Genomic DNA, 25079 nt, shown 5'->3' with positions numbered 1-25079 from the left:
GGCTGTGCGCCTCCTCTATATTGTGATGCTGTTCTCTATGTGGGTAGGGCAGAGGTAGAGATATGGCAGCTCGACTCCTTTGTTGTCCTCAAGGATCTTTTCCTCAATGATCTTAAGATCCTTCTGGAACGTGTCGATGAGTTCCTTGGCTCTGGGCTCTGTGAAGTATTCTTCCACATAATGTCCCAATGGAATCTGAGGAGACAGATATGGGGATGAGAGGAGCAAAGCACAGAAGACTATATGCTCAGGTAAGTTGTCGCACTGAGACATCACCCACTGCATCAGGCTGTGCACGACCAAGATGCCATGTGATGGCCATTTCCACACAGGATTGACTGATGTCTGGCAGGGTGTCCATGATCAGCTCCATGGTAACAGAATCCTTGTCTTCTGGTGGGGGACTCCGCATGGTGCATGGAGTATTAGGAACCCAAGCACACCAGTCAAACTAGTCGCAAAAAGAAACAAAGAGAAAAACAATAGAAAACCAAATAGCTTGTATATCTACTACGACGGCTGAGGGCAAAGATAAAAGATAACTCTGGTATTTTGTTTAACTCCTATATTTTTGTGTCCAAAATTTTACTAGAGACAAAAAAAATCTAAATCCGTCCCGTATGGAGTAAGAATACTATAACTGGCAAAGGCAAAATGGCATTGTAATCCTGTGGGGCAAGCGTCCACATTTTGACTGTGTGAAAGATAAACTAATAACTAGAAACGGTATAGTTGTTATTGCGGATACAGCATTTGTTTTTTGAATGAATGGCCAAATCAATAACCAAGTGATGTTATGTCATGTTATTATTAACTATCTTCAATAAGGAAAGTGCACCTACCTGACCATTGTTGGTAGCTGCATGCTGTGCTGTGCTGGTGAAAATGACCACTGAGAGCAAAGTGACCAACTCTTTCTTACTCTTCAGCTCCGAGGACAAACCTGGAAGATGAGCACATAAACACAATATCTCAGTAGTCCAAAAATGCTTCCAGATTTCTGTTTCATCAAGGTTGCACAAACAACTGGGATGAGTGAGCAATGACATCAGCTGACCAAAGTGGGGTACATCTGCAAAGCCCTCCTCAGTCACATCCTTTATCCAGGCCTGCAGCTCGGCATCCTCCATCACATCGCTGTCATTTGGGTAGTACAAAGAAATCATCCCTGTGACATAACTTAAGATAGCAGCAAGAGAGAAGACAGGATAACCAGGAGAGTGAGAAAGAAAATGGTTTCATTAGGAGGGAGAGAAAAATAAATATATATTAAAATCAGAGCTTTTGATACGGTACATGACTTAACGCACTGCCTTCAAAATCGTAACAAAACTACTGTACTTTTGAATGGTGTCCCAGAGCATCAGGCTATGGTCTCTGTAGAAGTATCTCCTCAGCTTGGTCACCCCACGGTCCTCAAAGTCCCAGGGAGGCTGGAGTGAGCGGTAGGTGAGGACTTTGTACTCTCGCTGGGCCAGAACCAACAGGCCTTCCCCCCCTGTGGACACCACCTACACACAGAGCACTGGACCTTCAATGGTGGCAAACACTGCATCATTTGAAAAAAAATTTAATGTTGGTACTGAGTCTTCACGGTGTGCAGTGATTCTGACCCACCCGCTTGAAGATCCCGTCTGCTGAGATAAGCTGGGTGCGGCCTCTGCAGTTAATCTCCAGAGTGTATCTCAAATGGGGAGTCAACAGCTGCCAGAAAACATACATGTTGATGGGCTGACTAGGTAGTTGTCAGACAGACTGTATGGCAAGGCAGAGTCTGACATCTGAGCATCTCACCACACATCCTGGTTGCCATGGTTGGTTGATTGACACTCAATAAACAAATCAGTGATACATACAGTTCATATGTTTTTTCAACTGATTTTTAAATATGTGAAATAACCATATAATATGCTTACATCAACTTTAAAAGCATTTTTTAGGTACACACAGGAAAATATGTTAAAAACCTTGTGCTATTGTTTGGGGACTTCCCACAGTGGCCAATCCTCTGTCACATGCAAGTACTCATACCCAACAACCTAACCTTACTAGTATAACAACTGCCCAACCATAGATCCGTAGAAGCAGGATACAACCACACAACTGGCTGGTGACAGCCTCAACACCACTGCATATTGAACCCTGGATCTGTAAAGGACCTCCTTCACAACATGCACTGTCTGGAGCCCACAACTGCTAAACACAACAACATGAATGCCCAACTATAGAACTTACGCAGCACGGCATGATGACAACAAAGCTGCCCTTGAGAGTATTTCACTGAGGTTATCAAGCAGGCCCACAACATCTCCAGAGGGCTCAACATTGGTGTCTGGCGTCCCAGACCCACCCTTCTCCATATTTATGATAGGTTAGGACACATGCCACTACCAGAGACAATTACAGATGCACCTCGAGATACACCTTGCTCATATTTCACAGACCTCAGTGGCTGTTCAGGTTAACTCAGCCATAACCACAACCATTTCATCAGCCTCAGACAACATCTTTAAAGCTCCTTTGAGTGACCGTCTTTGAAAGCCAAAATCCAACAAGTGTTGTGGTTGATTTAGCTACAAAAACCTCTAACACCTATCTCTTGTGGGTGCTTGCCAACCTCATTCCCTTGCTTACCCTACCAGTTCTGCATACTTTTGCTTCCTCATTTCAGAGGTTTCCTCTATTGCATCTTAAAGGGGAATTGTTAACTCAATTAAGTAGACAATGCGCTCACATTCAGACTACAACACTATTGTTTTTCAGTAAATTTTGTTTCCTCCATCCACATATACAAACCTGAAGAGCTTTCTCCTTATTCCCTGAACTGTCTGTCTATCTAGTTCCTCTAGTTCCCTGAACTGGCTGTATCTAGTTCTTCAGCCATGCCAAAGTCCAATTCATAGCATAATATAATCAATTCAATTCAATTTTATTGTATTTATATAGCGCCATAACAATACAATTCTCTCAAGGTGCTTTACAGAGCCCAGAGCCTTAGCAAAAGCACAATGGCAAAACCACGGCATAATCAAGAGGCTTTGGAGCTTTTATTTTCTGCTAGTCACTGTGCTGTTGTTTATCTTCTGCTAGTCACTGTGCTGTTGTTTATTTTCAGCTAGTCACTGTGCTGTTGTTTATTATCAGCTAGTCACTGTGCTGTTGTTTATCTTCAGCTAGTCACTGTGCTGTTGTTTATTTTCAGCTAGTCACTGTGCTGTTGTTTATTATCAGCTAGTCACTGTGCTGTTGTTTATCTTCTGCTAGTCACTGTGCTGTTGTTTATCTTCTGCTAGTCACTGTGCTGTTGTTTATCTTCTGCTAGTCACTGTGCTGTTGTCGATCCTCTGCTAGTCACTGTGCAGTTGTTTATCTTCTGCTAGTCACTGTGCTGTTGTTTATCTTCTGCGAGTCACTGTGCTGTTGTTTCTGGTTGAAGCTCTGCATGTGTTTAATGAGGTCATATCAGGGGGAAAAAGATTTAAAAAAACAAGAACACAAGATTGTTGACTTGTGATGAAGCTGGTGGCTTACCTTGAACAGGGGGTGGACTGCAGGAAGATGCCTCATCGTGGCAACGCAAAATACTTCCACCACCAAGTGAGTACGCAACAAGTGGGACAACACCTGGAAAATCTGAAACTCTGCATGTCGGACCCACATCTTAGCCAACAGCCAGGCCAGCGGTGGGTCGTTGGGCAAGAAGATGGGAGTGTGCTTCCGAGGCTTCTGCTCTAGCTTGGGGGAAGAAGAGAGAGGTCACTTTGAGCTGGTTCACACATGCTGTGGCTAAGCAGACAACAGATGCTGACCAATGTGTTTCTATATGTCCAAGGATTTCAGAGTTTGGTGATATGTTGTGAATAAGTTGTCTTGACGGATCTTGGGCTTGCCTTTGGGAGCTGCTATTTGAGAATTGTTTGTGATGTGGGTGGGTTTTGAGTGTGGAGCAATTATGTTAGTATAGGCCCTCTACCTGAATGATATGATATATTACGCCATGGTCTGCATGTATAGGCCTAATGTTGTTATGTTGTGTACTCAGATAATGAGGTTGTGTTATTGGTGTGGGGTCTGACCTGGATGGCTATAGGGATGAGGTTGTGTTATTGGTGTGGGGTCTGACCTGGATGGCTATAGAGATGAGGTTGTGTTATTGGTGTGGGGTCTGACCTGGATGGCTATAGGGATGAGGTTGTGCTCAGGGTGTTCGTACAGCAGACAGAGAGGAGCAGCTATGTGCTGTTGCTGGTTCCTGATTATGTTTCTCGGAATGCCATCCATTATAGCATAGTCCACTAGATACACATTACCTACCTGTGATTGAGTGAGAGAGTTTATAAGGGATGAATGCATGACAAACTGTGAGACATTAATCTTACCACAAGTACAGACATGTTTGATGGATGTGAAAATCAATCAATATCTTGGGATAATCTGATCACCTACTCCAAACGTAAACCTGAAGACTTTGATGACCTTCAGAATGAATATTCTTATTTACCCATTCCAGGATAAGAATTCAACTAAATATAACTATTGGCAATTTTACATTATCCCATATTTTCCAGTTTAACAAAAGATGGTGATTGTAGCCTATATGATACTATTATCTAGGTACTGTATTGCAACAACACCGAACAGTTGGTGTCATAATTAAAAGTAGCCCATAAATATCCTATCTTTGGTAAATAAATACATACATACTACAATAGAACAAATATATATCCAAGAGACAGACAAACCCTTAATATGAATCCAACCAAATGAAAGAATATATTTACTGAATAAGTCAATTTAATTTCTCCTCATCTTTTATGGAAGTTTATTAGACTCTTTATTCAAATGGCAATGCATTTGTCAAATGGCAATTCAATGTGCAAAGTGACAATGCAATCTTCAATTCAAATGGCAAACCAGTTGTCAAATGGCAATTCAATGTGCAAATGACAATGCAATCCGCAATTCAGTTAGTATTATTTTGAATACAAATTTGAATGAACGCTTATTGCATTGCATTTCATATTGACACGGTTTTTTCGACTCTTTATTCAAATGAAAAAGCATTTGTCAAATGGCAATTCAATGCGCAAAGTGACAATGCAATCCGCAATTCAAATGGAAAAGCAGTTGTCAAATGGCAATTCAATTTGCAAATGACAATGCAATCCGCAATCCAGTTTGTATTATTTTGAATAACAATTTGAATGAGAACTTATTGCATTGCATTTCATATTTACACGGTCTTTTCGACTCTTTATTCAAATGGTAATTCAATGTAGTAGCTAAACAGCACCCCCAGTGTATTGCATTAGCATTTACTTGTCATCACGCTCTTTCTGTTGCAAAATTCAAATGAAAATGCAATCTGTCAGTCGCCCCATCAAGGCGGGTCCCTACCCCTATAACCAATCAGCGCGGGTCCCTACCCCTATAACCAATCAGTGCGGCGTGTGTCAGAAGTGAAGCTCGGCGTAGTGCAGGAGCCCGGTGAATTCAAATAATGTCAAACAATATGGCCGAGCCTCTCGTGTCTGTTATTGGAAAATATTTGATATGAATAAAGCTGAATACAGGTGTTTACACGACTTTTATACGTCTACATCGACTCGGTTTGTTTCTTATATACTACACGAACACTGTCAGGGCAAACTGAATATTGTAGGTCTTAAATTAAGCTCTCGACCGTTGTTGTTAGCTGGGTGCTAACGCTTTAATTGAAGATCCATGTAGAAGCTAGCTGCTAATCATAGGTCTCGGGAGACTGTTTAACTGGAAATATTTGTATGCAAATAAAGGTGTTTACACCACTTTTATATGTCTACATCGACTCGGTTTGTTGTTAATATACTATACGAACACTGTCAGGGCAAACAGAATATTGTAGGTCTTAAATTAAGCTCTCGACCGTTATGGTTAGCTTGCTGCTAACACTTCAAATCAAAAGTAAAAGGTAGCTGCTAAAATGCTATTAGCGCTGCACTGCAGCCAAACTTGCTACTTGACACTCGCTACATGCTACGGTTGAGAGCTTAATTTAAGACCTACAATATTCAGTTTGCCCTGACAGTGTTCGTATAGTATTGAAACAACAAACCGAGTCGATGTAGACATATAAAAGTCGTGTAAACACCTGTATTCAGCTGTGTGCTGGTGGCGGTTTTCTTCCCCTCAGTTGAGGTAGGGACCCGCCTTGATGGGGCGACTGACAGATTGCATTTTCATTTGAATTTTGCAACAGAAAGAGCGTGATGACAAGTAAATGCTAATGCAATACACTGGGGGTGCTGTTTAGCTACTACATTGAATTACCATTTGAATAAAGAGTCGAAAAGACCGTGTCAATATGAAATGCAATGCAATAAGTTCTCATTCAAATTGTTATTCAAAATAATACAAACTGGATTGCGGATTGCATTGTCATTTGCAAATTGAATTGCCATTTGACAACTGCTTTTCCATTTGAATTGCGGATTGCATTGTCACTTTGCGCATTGAATTGCCATTTGACAAATGCATTTTCATTTGAATAAAGAGTCGAAAAAACCGTGTCAATATGAAATGCAATGCAATAAGCGTTCAATCAAATTTTTATTCAAAATAATACAAACTGAATTGCGGATTGCATTGTCATTTGCACATTGAATTGCCATTTGACAACTGGTTTGCCATTTGAATTGCGGATTGCATTGTCACTTTGCACATTGAATTGCCATTTGACAAATGCATTGCCATTTGAATAAAGAGTCTAATAAACTTCCATAATCTTTAAGGTTCAGCTACTGAGTTGCATTAATTACAAAACCATAGTTTTGCATTTAGTGTGTGTTTTTGATGTTGCAAACTGATTATACCTTTTCTTACTAATAAGATTGGCTACCTAGCTTTTCCATGCTTTTGAGCCCTTGCAGTGGATAGGACATGTTCACAGGGCATGTGGAGACTGAAGTTGTGTCCCATAATTTCCTGACTATTAACCCCGGTTTATATATTGATTCTTTAACATTTCTTCAGCCATGCGGTTAATACTCAGGTGCGGTCTATACATGGGAGTGCATTTTTCTGCGAAGTAAGTAACGCGCACAATTACTCTGCCATGTACGTAAAATGGGTCTCTCTCACTCTTTCAGATATGAATCGCATTAATGTATCAGGTAAAAACAACATGGGATCATAGAACAAATTTTCACTCACACTCAGTCTTCCATTACGATAAAGAAACAGGAAGTAACGTAAAATCGTTTAAGGTTATTTAAAAGTTTCCTTTAGCTTTAGCTTGCTAGGTAGTCCCCCCTCCCTCTTGCCATTCTCAAACACGTTAATTCAGTGGTTGCCAGGGGATCTATTAAGGATTGGACATTTAGTGTCCATTCCCAAACAGCACCATAACACTAAATAAATGCTTAATAAATTAATGGTTTACACTGTGAGTGGGAATGAGGTAGCTCATGCTATATCAGTAGAAAATGTCCCTAAAGTGTCTCATGTAAAGCCCTCCCTGGGTATAGCCCAGTGACTCTACTAGTGCCCTAGGAACTTAAACTCTGTTTGGCATTTTTAGGCTATGCGCTTCATCTCCATTCCTGTTATCTGCGGTAAACACAGAAAGTACTCATTCACCCATACCTTCCATCTGTCTGGACAAGGAGGCGGGACTGGCATTCTCATTTTACAACTGTTGCCTTTAAACAAATACGCCTATTTTGAATACCATGGTGATAGGGTTATTGCTCTGGTGAAAGTCTCTGTGTTGTCATTATCCGTCCACAAGACAATTGGCTGGTTTTGTAAATGAGCTAGACACACTGTTGTCTTTCCGCAACTTGACCACATTCAAAGTTTTGCCACAGAGAGCCTAATGGTCACAACTCTGCACCTTCATGACCTTTGAACCTTTGTTTCATACGATTTACTGTATATCTACCAAAACAGCCCTCTGTTCCACCACCTCTAGTCTAATTCCAAGGGTTGCTCCTATCTTCCATCTCATCCAGCATCAGTGCTGCCAAAACTGCTTTTAACAATAATCAGATCAGCAGTACCTCAGACACCTCCTCCTTCGTCAACCGTCAATCGTCAACCTCCTGGTATATTTGCCTTTTTTTTTTTACTGGGAAGGTGGTGACCATCATCAGCCAATTTTCGGAGCCATTCAGAGACAACCTGTCTCCCACAGTTAAGGGTGCATTACTCTCCCTGGTCAGAAACAGCCAGTTTCCCACAGTTAGAGCGCATTACTCTCCCTGGTCAGCCCTCTAAGTGAGGGCAAGCCAACTGCAGGCCAAACATGTAGGAGTCCTACTATATGCCTCTCTGCCTCCTCCGCACAATGGCACACCACCTCCCTCACTCAACACTCTATCTGAAGGCACCAGAATGCCTAACATATTCCTGTCCTGCTACACATCTTTCTCTGTGTCCCCCAGTCAATGGTGCATATATGACTGAAGAAGTTTGGCATGGACTTAGTCATCCTCACTAACTTCTACAGATGCACAATAGAGAGCATCCTGACTGGTTGCGTCACAGTGTGGTATGGTAGCTGCACAGCCAAGGACCGCAAAGTTCTACGCAGTGGGGTCAGGTCTGCTGAGTTCATCATCGGCAGGAAGTTCCCAGCCCTGCAGGACACCTACCACACACGATGCCTTAGTAAAGCTGCAAGGATCCTAAAGACTGCTACCATCCATCCTTCAGACTTTTTACCCCGTTGCCTTCTGGCAGGCGTTAGCGACGCATTCGGTCTCGCTCCCGCAGACTGAAGAACAGTTTCTTTCCAAGGGGCCATCAGGCTTCTAAATGGACAGTGATACACTCTCACCACTTTCAAACTCGCCACTTTACACACTGTCACTCTCAAGTACTGTTTGCACTATACATTTGTAAAATTGCACTACCTGTTACTCCCACACTTGATTTATCTTTAGGTTAATATAGGTCTAGTAGGTGAGTATAGGTTACTATTTGTGTACTTTATGTTAAGCATAGTGTATTGTATATGTATTTGTATATTTAGTAGGTTTAGTATATGTTATCATAGGTGTAAATTATGTTTAGAGTACTTACGTACAGTATATGTTATGATATGTATTGCAGAGTACTTATACGTTATGTTATGGTAGGTTATTGTATGGTGTTTTGTCTTAAGGATTTTTGAGTGCCCAGTCTAACTTGAACTTGAAGCTGACTGATATATTCCTTCATTCCCCCCTCTCACTGAGAACTGCTCACTTCCTGTCTTCATATCTGTCCGTTGGACCCCCTTCCTACCAACCTCCTCCAAGCCATATCTCCCACTATATCACATACATGGATCTGCCAGTGGCCTTTGGCATGGTGAACCTGTGTATCCTGCTATCCGTACTCTCGTGTCCCTGCCTGCCTGCCCAAATCAAATTCATATCAATAATGCTTGCCTACAGAGGGACTTCTGGGTCTGCCCCATCCACTTGAACTCAACAATACAGGCGTACCCTCCTTTTTGGCCACTGCTTTCTTCCAAGGAACATCGTCTGGCATTGCCATCTCGACACACAGGGAAATCTCTGAAAGTCTCATCTCTTCCAAGAGAACCTTCTTTCCTAACACCTCTAACACCCTAACGTCTAACCAGAGATGGGCAGTATTTCAATTACTTGTATTTAAAATACTAGTTAATTTACTTTTGAGTATTTTGAAATTTGTATTTTATAGGGCCGATAAAAAACAAACGTAATTTGTAACAAAATACTTTAGAGTGGAGTAATTTTGTATTTAAAATACTCACAATACTTTCTCCAGTGTTAAGATTTTTTTTCTGTCGGATTATACCACTTGACCATCTGATCTGCCTCTGAATGTCATTGTTGAATCAGGCATCAGTCAATTTGCCAAAAGTGGTGCTTCTTATGGCCCGCCCCTTTTTGGAGCGAAAGGAAATCATCCCAGATCTCTCTCATGGACTCACATGTGAAATCAATTTTTTTCAAAAAACAGGGCTGAAATACTGATTGCCAAAAATACTGATGCATACGCATATTCAGCGAAAAAATTACACTGACAGGAGTAATAGGTGGAATATGTGTTTAGGGGAGGGGCGTGGTGGTGGCATGAAAAACATGAAAAAAAGGATAAGTGACTCAAATGTTTGGGAACCACTGCCTTACACCACTGACAAGGGCCCGTCATAATAGCCTGCACCTGGGCCCGTGGTAACTACGTTACGCCACTGTATAGCCCAAACCTGAATGTTCTGCTATACTAAATTGTGAGAAAACAGAAAATTCAGAAAAAGTATTTCCTATATTTTAAAAATACAAAATACATGTATTGTATTTTGTTACATTTTCTGGCAACAGTATTGTGTATTTTATTTTGATACATTTATTTGAGGGGTATTTTGTATTTTGTATCCAAATACATTTTGATGTATTTTTGCCCATCTCTGCGTCTAACTTGCATCTTGTCATATTGAATAGATTTAGTACTTAGTGATTACGCCAAGGTCTCCTAATTTACTGATGAAGTTCATTGTTATTCCTCACATCGCTTTGGATAAAAGTGTCTGCTACATGAGTGGATGTAAATGTGAATGATAGACTTCCCCTTTGTAACTGTTGGACTGACAGAGCACTTTTATCACTTCATTTGTAAGTAGTAGAATCAGGCAGGTGGCAAATTTAATCCACTTTATGGCTTCATGGTTTATGAAGATAAGTGCATAGTTTAGAGTTAATGTTTCAACATTGTTGACATACATCTTCACTTCCCATTAAACATAATCTAGAGGTTAGGAAACTCAATACACTTTGGGTACTGTAAGAAATAACAGTATATCCTGTGAGTGAACATGAGATTCATGAGCAAGCAGCTGCTATGACCACTAAAAGTTGGACACCTGGGGTCAGATCTGCACCACTGAATCCGGAATATGTTCCACGTGCTTCATGACTGTACTTTACTGGAATAAAGACAGATTGCTGCATCAACTTCAAAAGAAACCTCCTTTTTCTTAGAAAGACAGTACTCTGACGACATTAAGGTTAAAACAGGAAGGTTGTCTGTGAAAGCTCATTAGCACTGCTAAGATATGACCCAACTTCCTGTTTGGCACTAGCATCTCTAGCACCTCCACTAGACGTGTTACTTCCTGTTTGGTTGTAGCTTCAACTACTGATTAAAGGATAAACAACAAGCAAAACATGCGGTATATACATCTAAACAACACCAGATAACAAACATTACCTTCAGCTCTTTCTCCAGCGTGGTATGGGGCTTGAGAAAGGCCTGCACCATGTCTCCAGAGACATGGAAGTTAGGGGGTAGCTCCTGGATCTTCTTTATCATTCGTGGATTGCTTCCATTTAAGAACTGGTACCCAAAGAACCAGTCCTCTCTCCAGTGCTCCATGGTGTACTCTGGAAGGGGAGCGTAAACAGATCATAGAGGGGATAAACAGTTTCATGTACTGAAGGGAAAGCATTACACAATTTCTGTACTCAATAAAAGGTTCAAAGTAGTGTATGAAATACCAGCTATGGGACTCCTCAGCTTCCAAAATATGCGCTTAAAGTCATCAAGGTCACTCCAAGACTTCCCAAACTTGATAGCCAGCTTCTTCAGTGACAGTTCAAGAAGCCTATAATAGAGAATAGAGATAAAGATAGAGGTGTTATAAAGAACTAATGTGCGGGTGATTACATGAACTGGTGTCGTGTCTGCCATGTTTAACAATATAAGAACTGTGAGCGCTGCTCAAGCTGAGTCTACAGAAGGTATCACTCACGCATAATGCAGGGATCCCTCAAAGTCACTGCGCTTCTCATTGTCAAATCGAACATCCGGCGGGAGATCAGCCTCTGATTTCGCATCAATGCATTTGGGAATGCCCGGGGCCCACATATGCCATCTGGAATGTATACAGACACACACCACAGAAACACACCACAGGATCTAAAAGAGTTAACATACACAATAGAGTTTTTAATCTTGTTGTCAATCAGACAGATTCAATTTCTACAGGAATGTTTTGTTTTGACTGTAGAGAAACAGGTTTGGAGGGAGGAGGCAAGACCTGTATGTCCTCTGTCTGTCCTGGAGTTCTGCCTCTCTGTGAGCTAACAGATGAGCCAAAGAGTCCTCTCTTGGCCTCTTAGCTGAAATACGAATTGATAGATATGTAGACTTTTAAAAAAGGTGTAAAAAAAGGGTTGAAAAATATCTGAATGGAGAGAAGTCTCAAATGGAAGTGAAACCAAGAAAGGCTGCTAAATCTAGTCAAAACTATCAGCACTGACCTCTGCCTTCACGTAGCTCCACTTTCACATCTCCCACTAGCCAGCGATAGCAGGGAAAGGAAAGCACTTCTCCACCCTCTGGGGGCTCTACCGTCACATAACGACAGAACCAGTTATCTTCTACGAAGTAACGTTGCTTCTCTAGACGCACCAGTAGCAGTTGCCCAAGTGAAGCTGCTGTCCTGACTTTGTACTGATCCACCTTAAATACAGGAGAGGTAAACAAATAAGGAGAGATAAACAAATAAAAACAAATCAAGCAAGGAAGAGTTAGAAGTCTGCGACTGAGAGGAATATGGTATGTATACACCCACTGATAGAACTGTTACCACATCCACTTACTACCACAAAGTAGTGTGGAGGGAGTCTACTTTGGTACTTACTGCTCTATGGCAGAAGTGTGGAAGGAGTCTACTTTGGTACTTACTGCTCTATGGCAGAAGTGTGGAAGGAGTCTACTTTGGTACTTACTGCTTCATGGCAGAAGTGTGGAAGGAGTCTACTTTGGTACTTACTGCTCTATGGCAGAAGTGTGGAAGGAGTCTACTTTGGTACTTACTGCTCCATGGCAGAAGGGTGGAAGGAGTCTACTTTGGTACTTACTGCTTCATGGCAGAAGTGTGGAGGGAGTCTACTTTGGTACTTACGGCTGCGCGGCAGAAGTCCAATCCGGGGTTATCGAGAACAGTCCTCTCACTCTCTCCTCTTTCTCCCACCAAAGTGATGTAAATGTAGTTGTTGGTCCCTGAATACTCTGAGATACCCGTTGCAATGGTCACTTTGTAATCCATCTGCACATATTAAAACGTTCTCATGGCGCGTGCACAAACAAACACACAAGATTCTCTGATACACAATGAAAAAGTGACCTCATACACGAGCAGTATCACAATTCAACAATGTTGACAAACTGCAACATGAGCTAAAGGAGTGCCCTAAGGCAGACATATCTGAACTCAGACTATAGTGCTGGAACAAGAGCTCACAGAGAAACTTACCGGTGTTACACACTAACCCCTATACAGCTCATTCACACTCAGATCCAAACACAGACTCACAGGCACAAACTAAAACACGTTATATATATAAACACGTGCTAATTTCACTCCTAACATAATAATAATAGACTTCACTCCCACTCTTTTTCTCTGCTCAGTGAAACAACATAATGTTGACTATTCACTGCTTTTTTTAATTTTCAAAGCAAGAATATGGGAAATACATTTTAATAGGAGCAGTCTGTGGTTGTCACAGTAGAAATGACCAAAAACTCACATGCAAATGTGTGTTTGAGGGATGCAGAGTTTTGTTTATGCAAATGTACTGCACATAAGACTTCTAATATCTACACAGAGGCATGCTCAATATATTTTGCATGAACCCACCGCAATGCATCCACACGCACAAGCTATACAAAGAAAACATTCTTGTTTGACTCTACTTTCCTCATTCCATGCCTTCCTATGTTATGAAGCAAAATGCACAGGTCCAATAACAGTTTCATAACAGTTTCATAATACTTGCCTTCTGGGTCTGTTTTTCTTCTTCCAGTTTCTCTCACGCTTTGCAAAGGTGTGTAAAAACACTTTGCCTTAATCTCTCTAAGGAAACTGTTGGACTTTCTTTTTTAAACCTTTATTTCCTTTTCCACCGCCCTCTCGGGTCCTCTGCTCTCAGCCAACATGCTCCGAGTGCTGCCTCTCTCTGTCTGCCTGCTGTTTACACAAAACTCCCCAATCCCCTCCTTCTTGAGTGAGGAAGTGAGTGGATTCTTTGAGCCCTCTGGCTGACATCATAGTGTGAAGCTGATGTCCAGCTGAAAAATGTACTAAAGTAGGCAAGGCAAGGCAAGTCTATTTATATGGCACAATTCATACTCAATGGAAATTCAAAGTTCTTTACAAATGAGCAGGTACACAATAGATTAAAAAGTAACTGACAAAATGATAGAAGAAAAGGTAAAGTGCATTAGAAAAATAAGATTCTTAAAAAGAAGTTGAAAGAGCATACAAACCAAATAGAATATAAAATATATAAAAAAAATAGAATTAAAAAAGTAAATAAAGAGTTCATTTGAACACTTAACAGAAAGCATATGAAAACAGTTGGGTCTTTAGTCTTTGATATCTCCCGGAAGTTGGTTCCAGTTGGGTCCAAATGAAGTTCTGATAGTAGGTATTACCAGCAGGTTTGGCTCCCAATGAAGTTCTTATAGTAGGTATTACCAGCAGATTTGGTTACCAATGAAGTTCTTATAGTAGGTATTACCAGCAGATTTGGTTCCCAATGAAGTTCGGATGGTAGGTATAACCAGATTTGTCTGCAGTGATCTAACAGGTCTAGCAGGTCTGTAGTTCCATGTGGTGACTTATAAACAATCAGCAGTGCTTTGAAGTCAATTCTGCCAGTGTATGGACTTCGGTATTACAGTAATGTGGTCAGTTCTTATCTCTACTTGTTGTTGTCAACCCTGCTGGGGATTAAGGCATGAATGAGTTGTTATAAATCATGTTTTGCCTGTTATGAAGATGGTAAAAAGCTAAAGTGTACTTATTCTGTCTAAGATATTTGTAGGCAAAGTTGATCAGCAATCCTTTTTCCCAAATAAGATTATTTCATTTGAAGGAATCTGTAAGGCAGAATTCACTCTGAGCACCTCCAGGTTCTGGATTAATCATTCACCTGGCCAGGGGGACAAAAGGTAGTGGTCTCACCACAGCTTCTCAACCTGGACTGCAACCCCCATGCATTGTTGCTTTAAGGCACCCCGGAGCCTGGTCAGAGTTGAACGAATCGCCACATGCTGCATTCCTGTAGAATCAGCCTAACCCTCCACTGTCACAGAGAGAACCTCAAGAGGTTTGGGATTTTCAAGTAATGCAAATGTTTATGAATGTAACATATTCATGTTTGGTCTTGAAAAAATCCTTGTGATGTGGGCAGCAGTCTGATGATTTTCTTGCATTCTGAAGGACCTGCTGTAGCTGTGTAATTTGGTTAGTCCATTGTAACCTCTGCCTGGGCATACCCAGATGACCAGGGTTTGTGGGGGGAGAATGCTATCTTAGGGGCATCAAGGAAAGTTGGTGGTCTTAAGGGATTGGCTGGTGGTACATATCTTGAGGTACATAACCACTTTAGTGTGTTGGGGCTTGTTTCTTGTGTCTTTGCGCTTTGCTCTCTCTTTGCTCTTTGCTCTCCTCACTTCTCTCTTCTTCTTCCACTCTTACTTCACTGTTTCTCTCACCCATTCATTTCAGGTTTGGTTAGTCATTTGGGTTTTATATTACATTCTGGTTGACTGACACTTGCAACATTTAAACTTACCGTTTATTGTATTAATAGACAGTTTATTCATTAACTATTCATATAACTCTTCGTATGCCATTACATTAAGTAAGATCTCACAATTGGCGTATATACTGTTTGGTAATATTGTAGCTCATTTAATATGTAATGTAATATGTAAATTCAGATGAACTGGATATTCCGCAATACTTTACTCTAATGCTCTCTACTGTCCCATAAGGTTCAGACATGTATAAATCTTCCAGTCTGGTGTTTTCCGTTGTTGGTAAGTAATGGTAACATTTTGGCTGTCCATACAAAACTTTGACACATCTAGCTGATTGTATGGTCAGTGCATTGACAAAGAAATACAAGGGGATCAAGTGAAGGCTATACATTTGGCATAGCATAGCTGTGTTAACAAATCTTGTTTTTAATGACTTGTCCAAGCAGGAGCATATAAAGGTTGAATAATAAAGACCCAAGATCGCCCTCTGGGGGACATCACAGATCAAGCATGTTGGTGTTGAGGTATAGTTTCCAATGGCAACAAAAAAGCTCCTGTCTTGTAAGAACAGTGCGCCCAAAATCATTTGCACCCTTTAGTAAAGATGTGCCCCATTATCTTTCATTCAAAATATTCACAAAATCTAACTTTTAATTGAAATAACATAATTGAAAAAAAACATAAAATTCTTATTATGAAACAAATATTTTTCTCAAAAATATGTGTGCCACAATTATTGGCACCCCTTCATTTAATATTTTGTGCAGCCTCCCTTTGCCAAGATAACAGCTCTGTTTAGCATTTAGCAATTAGCATTTAGCAATCTTGGCAAATTTTTCATGGGCGCAACCCACATACTCAGCTCTGCTGCTCATCCCCCAAATGCATGTTCCTTACAAATGTGGCACCATTTAAAAGGTAAATAAATAGGCTTTCCAACAGTATAATATTGCCAATAGATATTGAAAATAAGCATTGTTACAACAAAGAAATAATAATACATTTTTGTGCTATGTTTATAGAATAACTTGTTTTTAAATGGCCTCTATAATAAATAGAATAATGATAAATAATATAAATATTAAGTGAAAAATGTGCAACACTGCATCAGAGTTATTGGTTTAATATATATATATATATATATGTATATATATATATATATATACTATGTTTTTCAGGACCCATATGTGGATAAGGTGCTGAAGATCCCCATCCCTGAGGATCTCTCTGCCCAGTTTGACAAACCAGACAAGCTAAAAGTGATAGCCAACTTTGTGTCATGGTTCAAGGGGCAGGTCTGAACCCCACATACCTTCCTTGAGCATCAGAGAAGTCTCCGTACCTGTAGCACCAGATGAGTGGAAGGTACAGTACCATTCAGATTCTCTGGCCCTGAAGCCAGCTTACAAAGCTTTATATGCCAAATACCATAACAGCTGAGCAAAGGTTACATCATATTTAGAGAACAATAAATGGTGACACATTTTATAATGTGTGCATCTTTTTTCCTAGTGTGGCTACTATGTAACTTTACTATGTAAGGAAAAAATTAAGCCTACTTGGGTGTATTTTGGGCATATTCGATTAGTGTATAGCTCATGTGCATATTCAAATTAATTTCAAAAGAAACTTGTAATACAAAAACATTTAATTTTCATGGGTACTTTCATTGTGTAAAGTTTTATTTTGATAGGAGTAAAGGAAAAAAAATACAATTTTGGGGTGTATTGTTGCCTGGCATTATTCGCACAAATCTCGGATTGATAAGAATTAAAGATATTTCCTTAACTAGGATTTCTTAGGACTTTAGTATGTTGTTCTGGACCACCTTAGTCGGTCCGTCTGTTTCCCTGTTACCCTTGTCCCCTGGCTGTATATTTAAATAAACGAACTACATCAGAACTCTACCTCTGCATCCTGAAGTCCCGTGAAACATAGTATGAGTTCCTTGTTTATCAGTTAATGAAAGGTTCTGTCATCATCTACTCATTCTCTCTCTCTCCCCACCCCTCTAGTATGTACATTTGTATCTGAGAATCTGCATTTAGTTTTGTAGAGCTCTGTTATGTAGTCATATCATACTTAGCAAGCTATTAATATGCATGGCTGTTTTCCTGTCATAGTAGAAGAACAAACACAACAGAGCTGAGGACTGTGTAAATAACTGTATGGAAAAACACCAAATCCAGAGGTTGCCTTTTTGATGATGCATTTATTGATTAGTTATATGACAGTGAAAGTTTAAACTGAAAAAAAGAAGAGTTACATCGGCACCTGATGGTCTGGGCTGGCTACATCCACAGGAGTGTGTAGAGCACACAAGGGCAATGACTGAACAGGTGGCTGTCTGGTGTCAGAAACACTGGCCTTCCCCCAGTGCAGTCAGACATTCAGATCTTACAATCATGAACCACCCATGACTGATGTCTAAAAGCACTTCTGCTTCCCCTTTTATTCTGTTTTAGAAGGAAGAAAAGAATGAAATTCTAAAATCACAGATAGTCTGTGAACTCCACACGAGATGCTTTACTACTTGGCACACACAAACGGGCGAGACTGGTAGCAGGGGAGATCATTCCAAATGCCACCACCTGGAGGAGAAGACAACAGTTTTCAGCCAAAACAAGATCAGTACAGATTCTTAACTGTAGACCACATCCACACGTTAGATTACAGAAAAGGAGAACTCTTTCAGAAGTTGTAACTATTTTGCTAGAGTATGTTTTGTAATTCATAATGCATAGTGAAGAGCATAGTATGGCTACGTTGTACAAACTATAATATATTCAGGCCTATATAGAACACTGAAAGGATAATGTTTTTGAGAGATGATTGAAGATGGACAGAGATGGAGTCCAGAAAATGGACAAGCAGACTATATTCTGAGCTGATTATGGTGACAAGTGCTTTTGAAGTACCTCCGAAGTTGGTGCTAATGCAGTGTTCATTTCCACCATTGTTATTGGGCTCCCATGCAGCCCAATTGGAATAGTCAAATGCGCTTCCATCAGTCCAGTACCACGTAAAACTCTGCATACAGAACAAAACATCTTTTATCTTTACCTACAAAATCCACATTTACTATGTGTTTACCCTTTCAAATGACACTGTAGGCTATACATCAATAGATAACAATCCACCATCTACTGTACACGGCCTCGTTTCCCAGAACAGAACATTGCTATGTTTGCAACTAAGCTATTTTTATTTGTAATATTATTCATTTATTTTAATTTATTTTAATAGCAATTAACTACTCTGGGTGGATCCTATGATAGCGGCACAATATGTAGCCTTATAGGATTCTCCCGACAGCATCATATACTTTTCTATACACTGTTCTAATTTCTTTGTTTATTTTATGTAGGCCCTATCTAATTTATTGTATGTTATTCCATCCATAAAATTGTACTTATATTGTTCCTGTCAAATAAACAGTTCTGAGTTCTAAACAGTTCTGAGTTCTGAGTTCCCGATAACGACGTATCTTAACGGCCTACGTGGATTTTGGCGACATCGTAGACTCATCATAGCCGTAAGTGCGGCGTCGGGAAACCGCTCTGCAAGGATCCTTTTAAGCGTTCGGGAAACTAGGCCCATGACATTAGACGGTAAATTACCTCAGAGAATCCCCCGCCCCCAATCCAAGCCCAGGCACGGTTCCCTGACAACCTCCCCACAAGACGTGCTTCGTTAATGTTGTGGATGGATACAAGATGCCCTCGCTGACTCACACAGTACGCCTGAAGGTAAACAGAGAATGAAGGAAAAAGAAACATTTAATTAAATTGAACTGAAATTAAGAGATCTGTGAGATTGTTAATCCACACAATGTAATACAAAACTATCTGCAGCATTCAGATTTCCAAAATTCCGTTATTCACCTCTGCCAGAGCCCAAGTTCGGCTGAATGAGAAAAATCGAAAGCAGCGATTTCCAAAGCGGGTCCATCCCGTTCCACACGAGGCACGGTTCCGTCTACACGAGGCACGTGTCCCCACAGCTTTAACTTCTGTGAACAACAGAAAAGTGAGCCAGATCCAATGATGGCAGGTTTTCTCTAAAGTAGAGAAGCTAAATTATAAACTGGTAGCGGAAGCGGGGCAACGAGGTTGGTAAGTACACAAGGAGGGTTTTTGAGGATGGTCACACAAAAAAGCTTTAATGGAGTTGTCTGAGGCTGCTGAAAAAGCAAGCTAGTGGTTGTTGCTGAGGCGCTCCCAGACTATTTGGGGTTGTGACTATACTTAGTTTTGATTTGTACTATTTATACTGTGAGAACAAAATAGCTCACGAAAGACTTTGACGAGAGTTTAAAATTCCCTGATGAAGTATAAAGTAATTAATGAAGACAGTCATTTGCACCAACAATGTCCTGTTATCGAAATAACTCCAAAAGACCTCATGATGCTATTTGTTACAGTTTAGATCCAGGCAACGGTTGATTTTATGCAAACCCACCTGAGGAATCAGAGAACTGGACCTCAGTTTCACCTGGATCACCAACAGTCATGGCCTCTGGAGGAAGAAGAGGGTTAACATGATCCTTTCATTAATGACAATTAATTTTGACAACATCCTTTAAACCGGAATTATTATTTTTTTCAAGTTACCCAAGCTCTCCCTAGCTCCTCCGTATTTCAGACCATGGATATGAATATGCACACATTTACTATAAAACTCTTGGCTATAATCTGGTTGCTAAACTGTTGTATGCAGATGTGTGACCATCCAGGTCCTTTTAGGCAAACCCTCACTGAGACTCATTTCCACCTGGAGATGTATGAAATATGAACAGTTTTGATCCAGGCAACAAGTGATTTTTATCAAACCCACCTGAAGAGTCAGGGAGCTGGACCTCAGTCTCACCTGGATCCCCATCAGTCATGGCCTCTGGAGGACGGAGAGGGTCACCATGGTCAGATTGATGAATTACTTTTTTCATGACAAAATACTTTTCAAAGCATGTGGACTGTTGCTTTATATTCATGCATTCTTAGCCTATTCATTTCACAACATCCTCTACAACCAAAAAAAACAACCATTAATAATGACTGACCTGTTGCCATGCTCAGTGCAAACACAGCATAGAGAAGAGAGAGCATGGGCAGAATCGCCATGGTGGTTAATTTTTCTTTGAAACACACAGAGAGAGAGAGAGAGAGAGAGAGAAAATGACACGGCAGCATACAATTAAAAAAACATGAAGTGTGATGTTTGAGGGAAAAGGCAGAGTCTGTGGGGTGATGCTCACCTGCTAATGAGGGAATCTCTGAGAGCCTCTGGATGATTTGGTGAAGATGAGGACGGCACAGCAGCAGCTTATATAGCCAGTTTTAATCAGATAGATGCATCAGGTAAAATATGTTTAGTAAAATGACCAGCATTCAGTTGAGGTCACATATGACGGAAATGCTTCCAAACAATATGTACCTTCACGGTTGGATGGTGAGAGTACAAAGTAGCAGATTTCACAGACACAGGAAAATTAAGCTTAGGTTATCCTCTGTACAAATATGTAGGAACCAACAGTTTGCATGTGCCAATCGAATTAATATGAAATACATTTAGCCTTAGTTGACTTACATTAATGTTCTCATTGATGAGCAGGTTTGACGATTTACATCTATGGGGTTTATCCATGTGTCTCTCTATGTGGGCGACTGTATACGAGTATGATGTTGTCAGTTGGTTTTCAGAAATCGTATCATTCCATCGAGACAGATATTTCTTTCAAGCAATACAATATAATTACCCTCATCTGATATGGTTTATAGACCCCACTCTTTCTTTTCATACTGTTGTTTCTCCATCTCCCTCTATCCCTCTCTCCTCTTCTCTTCTGGCTTTACAGAGCACAGTGCCTGAACCCCCTAGGAAAGCACAATGGCGACAGAGTCATTAAAAAACTCCCCGCTAATCAGGAAAAAACCCTAAGCAGAACCGCGGCACATAAGGGGGGCCCCATTTGCTTGAGGCGACTGGGTAAAGATAAAGGGGGGGGGGGGGGGGTGGGGGTTGGGGGCATGTGGCAGAAAGGGAGGGAGAGAAGGGAAGGGGAAACAACAAGTGGTAAATGTACAAAGCATACTGTACATACAAACATCAGATAAGCAATTTACAACAGGTAATATGGCCACTTCATCAGTATCAATATAACCATAAGCAATAGGATATAGAATCTGGTCAGTGTTCCATGGGGAGAGTGTTTTCTGTTTCACAACATCCTCTACAACCAAAAGAACAACCATTTATAATGACTGACCTGTTGCCATGCTCAGTGCAAACACAGCAAAGAGAAGAGAGAGCATGGGCAGAATCACCATGGTGGTTAATAATTCTGAAACACACATGATGTTAGGTACTGTGTGCACCAGGTTTTAGAAAAATTCAAATTGCTTTGCTTGCTTCCTCATTCTCAGGGTGATCTGATATTGCATCCTGGTCCCATGAAGGGTCAGTTAGACATGTGATCCTAGGTATATTTGTGTTGAGTTCATTTCAGCCGCAAACTTTATTTGACAGATCCTTGTTTATAGTTATATGAGATATGTTGATGGGCTGTTTGCCTCTTCCAATGGGGAGTACAAACATGTATGGTCTGATGACACTGACATCTGAGTGCTTGATATCACATGTTATATCAGGTTCCTACAGCAGAAAAAACTCTGGACCCAGGAGTTTGAGACGCCAGGTTTCAAGAAAGCTTTTTATCTGTCCAGAAAAAACTTTAACTGGCATTTTCTTCTAAAACTTAGTTACTTTTTCTTTTTGTTGTTCATGAAAAGTCAGATGAACAAACTACCTATGTGTAAGTTCAACAACACACCCTGGGTTATCTGGTAGAAAGTCCTGGTCCAATGAGGTTGCACACATGCGTTAAAGTTTTTTCTGGACAGATAAAAAGCTTTCTTAGAAACTGGCGTGTCAAACTCCCAGCCGGCGGGTCAGATCCGGCCCGCCAATCGATTTCATGCGGCCAGCCACTTGATATAAGCTACTTACTAACCAAGAGTTAAACACCTTGGTAATGAACTCTGATAAAATCCTCATAGTGGGAGATTTTAATATCCACATGGACAATGAAAAAAATACAATCGCATTCCAAATTATTAATAGACTGTATTGGGTTTTCCCAACTTGTTAACACATGTAAACACACTAACTCAGAATTTGTGTCAAAACTACAAGCTGCATTTGCCACAGCTCTAACCTCTGGCACTGAAAGTGATGTAAGCACATCCCCACCTCATATCGACTTACTTACAGAGGGCGTTATATGTGTGATTCACTCAACCCTTGACACCTGTTGCACCACTGAAAAAGAGACTAACAGAAAACCCTCTCCCCATGGAACACTGACCAGATTCTATATCCTATTGCTTATGGTTATATTCAAAAGGTTCAAAGTACTTTATTGTCATTGCCACAAAGACAACGAGACAGAAGGGGCAGCAACAGACTTCTTCCACAGCTAAATAATAATAAATAACAATTAATAAATAGATTAATAAATATCATACATTTAAAAAAGCAATATACTACATATATACATATTGAGGTGCATCAAGTGTTAGAGTGCAGTCCATGGGGGGCGGGGCGGGCTGGGCCGGGGGAGATGAAGGGGGGGGGGGGAGCTGTTGAGGAGCCTTATTGCACAGGGATAAAAGCTCTTTGCCATCCTGGAGGTGCGTGCCTTTTTTGATCTGAACCTTTTCCCTGACGGGAGTAACAGGAACAGATGATGGGCAGGATGGGAAGGGTCTGTGAGGATGCGTTTAGAGCGCTGCAGGCAACAGGAGGAGGTGATGGAAAAGATGTCGGGCAGCTCTGCTCCAATGATCCTTCCGGCTGTTGATACTGATGAAGTGGCCATATTACCTGTTGTTAATTGCTTACCTTTATATCCTTATCTGTTTATCAAATTGATGTCCACAAATAAAATTTCTCACTCTTATAGCGTGACTTTGCTCGCAAATGCAGATGAATGTGGAAACATTGTTCCTCATCACCATATCCATCAAGTACATCTACGGACATTGGCAGCCAAACTCTACCCACTCACTTTGTTTCTTTCTTCTCCTCTTAGTCTTGACTTTCTTCGCTGGTGGATTCTGCTGTAGAATCTCCACCCGATCTACTTGTAGAAACCCTCAGCCCACATGTACCCATCCCCACCATACTGTCATACACTTATTCTACCCCATACTCTATGCTAGCATTTTCCTGCAATAAATATAATTGCCATCATCGACATGTATTTCTGCTCCCACTCTACTTATCCATGTCATAGTAATACCCACTAAGCTGTTTTGTATTCATCATGTTAATACTATATGATGTTTACTGTAGATGTATGCTGTGTACATTTATCACTTGTTGTTTCCCCGTCCCTTCTCTCCCTCCCCTTCTGCCACATGTACCCCCCCCCCCCCCCCCCCCCCTTTTAATCTCTACCCGATCGGCCTCAAGCAAATGGGCTCTCTGTTAGAAGAGAAGAGGAGAGAGGGACAGAGGGAGATGGAGAAACAACAGTATGAAAAGAAAGAGTGGGGGCTATAAACCATAACAGATGAGGGTATTTATATTGTATTGTTTTAAACCTTGGAAGAAATATTTGTCTTGATGGAATGATACTATTTCTGAAAGCACACTGACAACATCACACTCATATACAGTAGCCCACATACAGAGACACATGGATAAAACCCATAGATGTATAATATCAAACCTGCTCATCAATGAGAACCTTAATGTAAGTTAACTCAAGCTAAATGTATTACATATGTATTTGATGACACAATGCAAACTGTTGGTTCCAACATATTTGTACAGAGGAACTCCAACAGAGCATTACCTGAGCTTGATTTTCCTGTGTCTGTGAAACCTGCTTTCGAACTCTCACCATCCAACCGTGAAGGTACATATTTTTTGACAAGCATGACAAGCATTTGCAGTCATATGTGACTTCCACTGAATGCTGCTGGTCATTTTACTAAACATATTTAACAATGGTGGAAATTAACACTGCATTAACACCAACTTCAACTGTCTCCTTGGTGACATCTCCATAGTCCACATCCCGCAAAAATTCAAGAACCCCTTGCTCATCTCTTTAACTGTCGCTAAGAAAGTAGTCCTCCAAAACTGGAAGTCAAAGAAATCTTGCCACATCAACCACTGGAAAAATCTAATCACACAATACATTGCAATAGAAAAACACAACGCACATAGAGGGAGGCAAATGCCAGCCTTTGAAAATACCTGGTCACCATTTCTATCATTTCTAAATTAAACTGAAACTGATGAAACTGATCACCAAAACCTAACCATAAGCCACATATATCAACAGACACCACTTTTCAATGTTTTATAACTCCCCCCCCCACCCTCCTGCATTACCATTATACACATAGGCACTCACTAGCAACACTCAAGCGCACCAACACCCAAGTTACAATTAACATTCTCAACATTCTTCCGTAACCTCCCAATATAAATCAGAGACCATT

General features: G+C 40.7%; 1 protein-coding gene and 1 long non-coding RNA gene across 2 annotated transcripts; both read right to left on the bottom strand.

The window, feature by feature from the left end:
• Window positions 1–15: 15 nt before the first annotated feature.
• On the bottom strand, window positions 16–13063 carry alox12 (arachidonate 12-lipoxygenase; the record flags this gene model as incomplete). The annotated part of the gene is made up of 14 exons (XM_080839373.1): window positions 16–195; window positions 281–451; window positions 843–943; window positions 1058–1179; window positions 1342–1511; window positions 1618–1704; window positions 3532–3735; window positions 4171–4314; window positions 11221–11393; window positions 11508–11614; window positions 11762–11884; window positions 12050–12131; window positions 12273–12474; window positions 12920–13063. 14 exons carry the CDS (start codon window positions 13061–13063, stop codon window positions 16–18), a joined length of 2010 nt encoding a protein of 669 aa, XP_080695499.1.
• A 4705-nt stretch (window positions 13064–17768) lies between these two features.
• LOC308365265 lies at window positions 17769–19744 on the bottom strand. Its single transcript, XR_013968650.1, has 4 exons — window positions 19452–19744; window positions 19188–19310; window positions 18486–18597; window positions 17769–18158 (listed from the first exon to the last, which is right to left on the bottom strand). It is a non-coding gene; the product is annotated as an uncharacterized lncRNA (long non-coding RNA).
• Between the last annotated feature and the right edge of the window lie 5335 nt (window positions 19745–25079).

The sequence above is a fragment of the Sprattus sprattus genome, assembly GCF_963457725.1.
Source record: "Sprattus sprattus genome assembly, chromosome: 5".
In the NCBI taxonomy this organism is placed as follows: Eukaryota; Metazoa; Chordata; class Actinopteri; order Clupeiformes; family Clupeidae; genus Sprattus; species Sprattus sprattus.
This window is presented reverse-complemented; position numbering and strand designations above follow the sequence as displayed.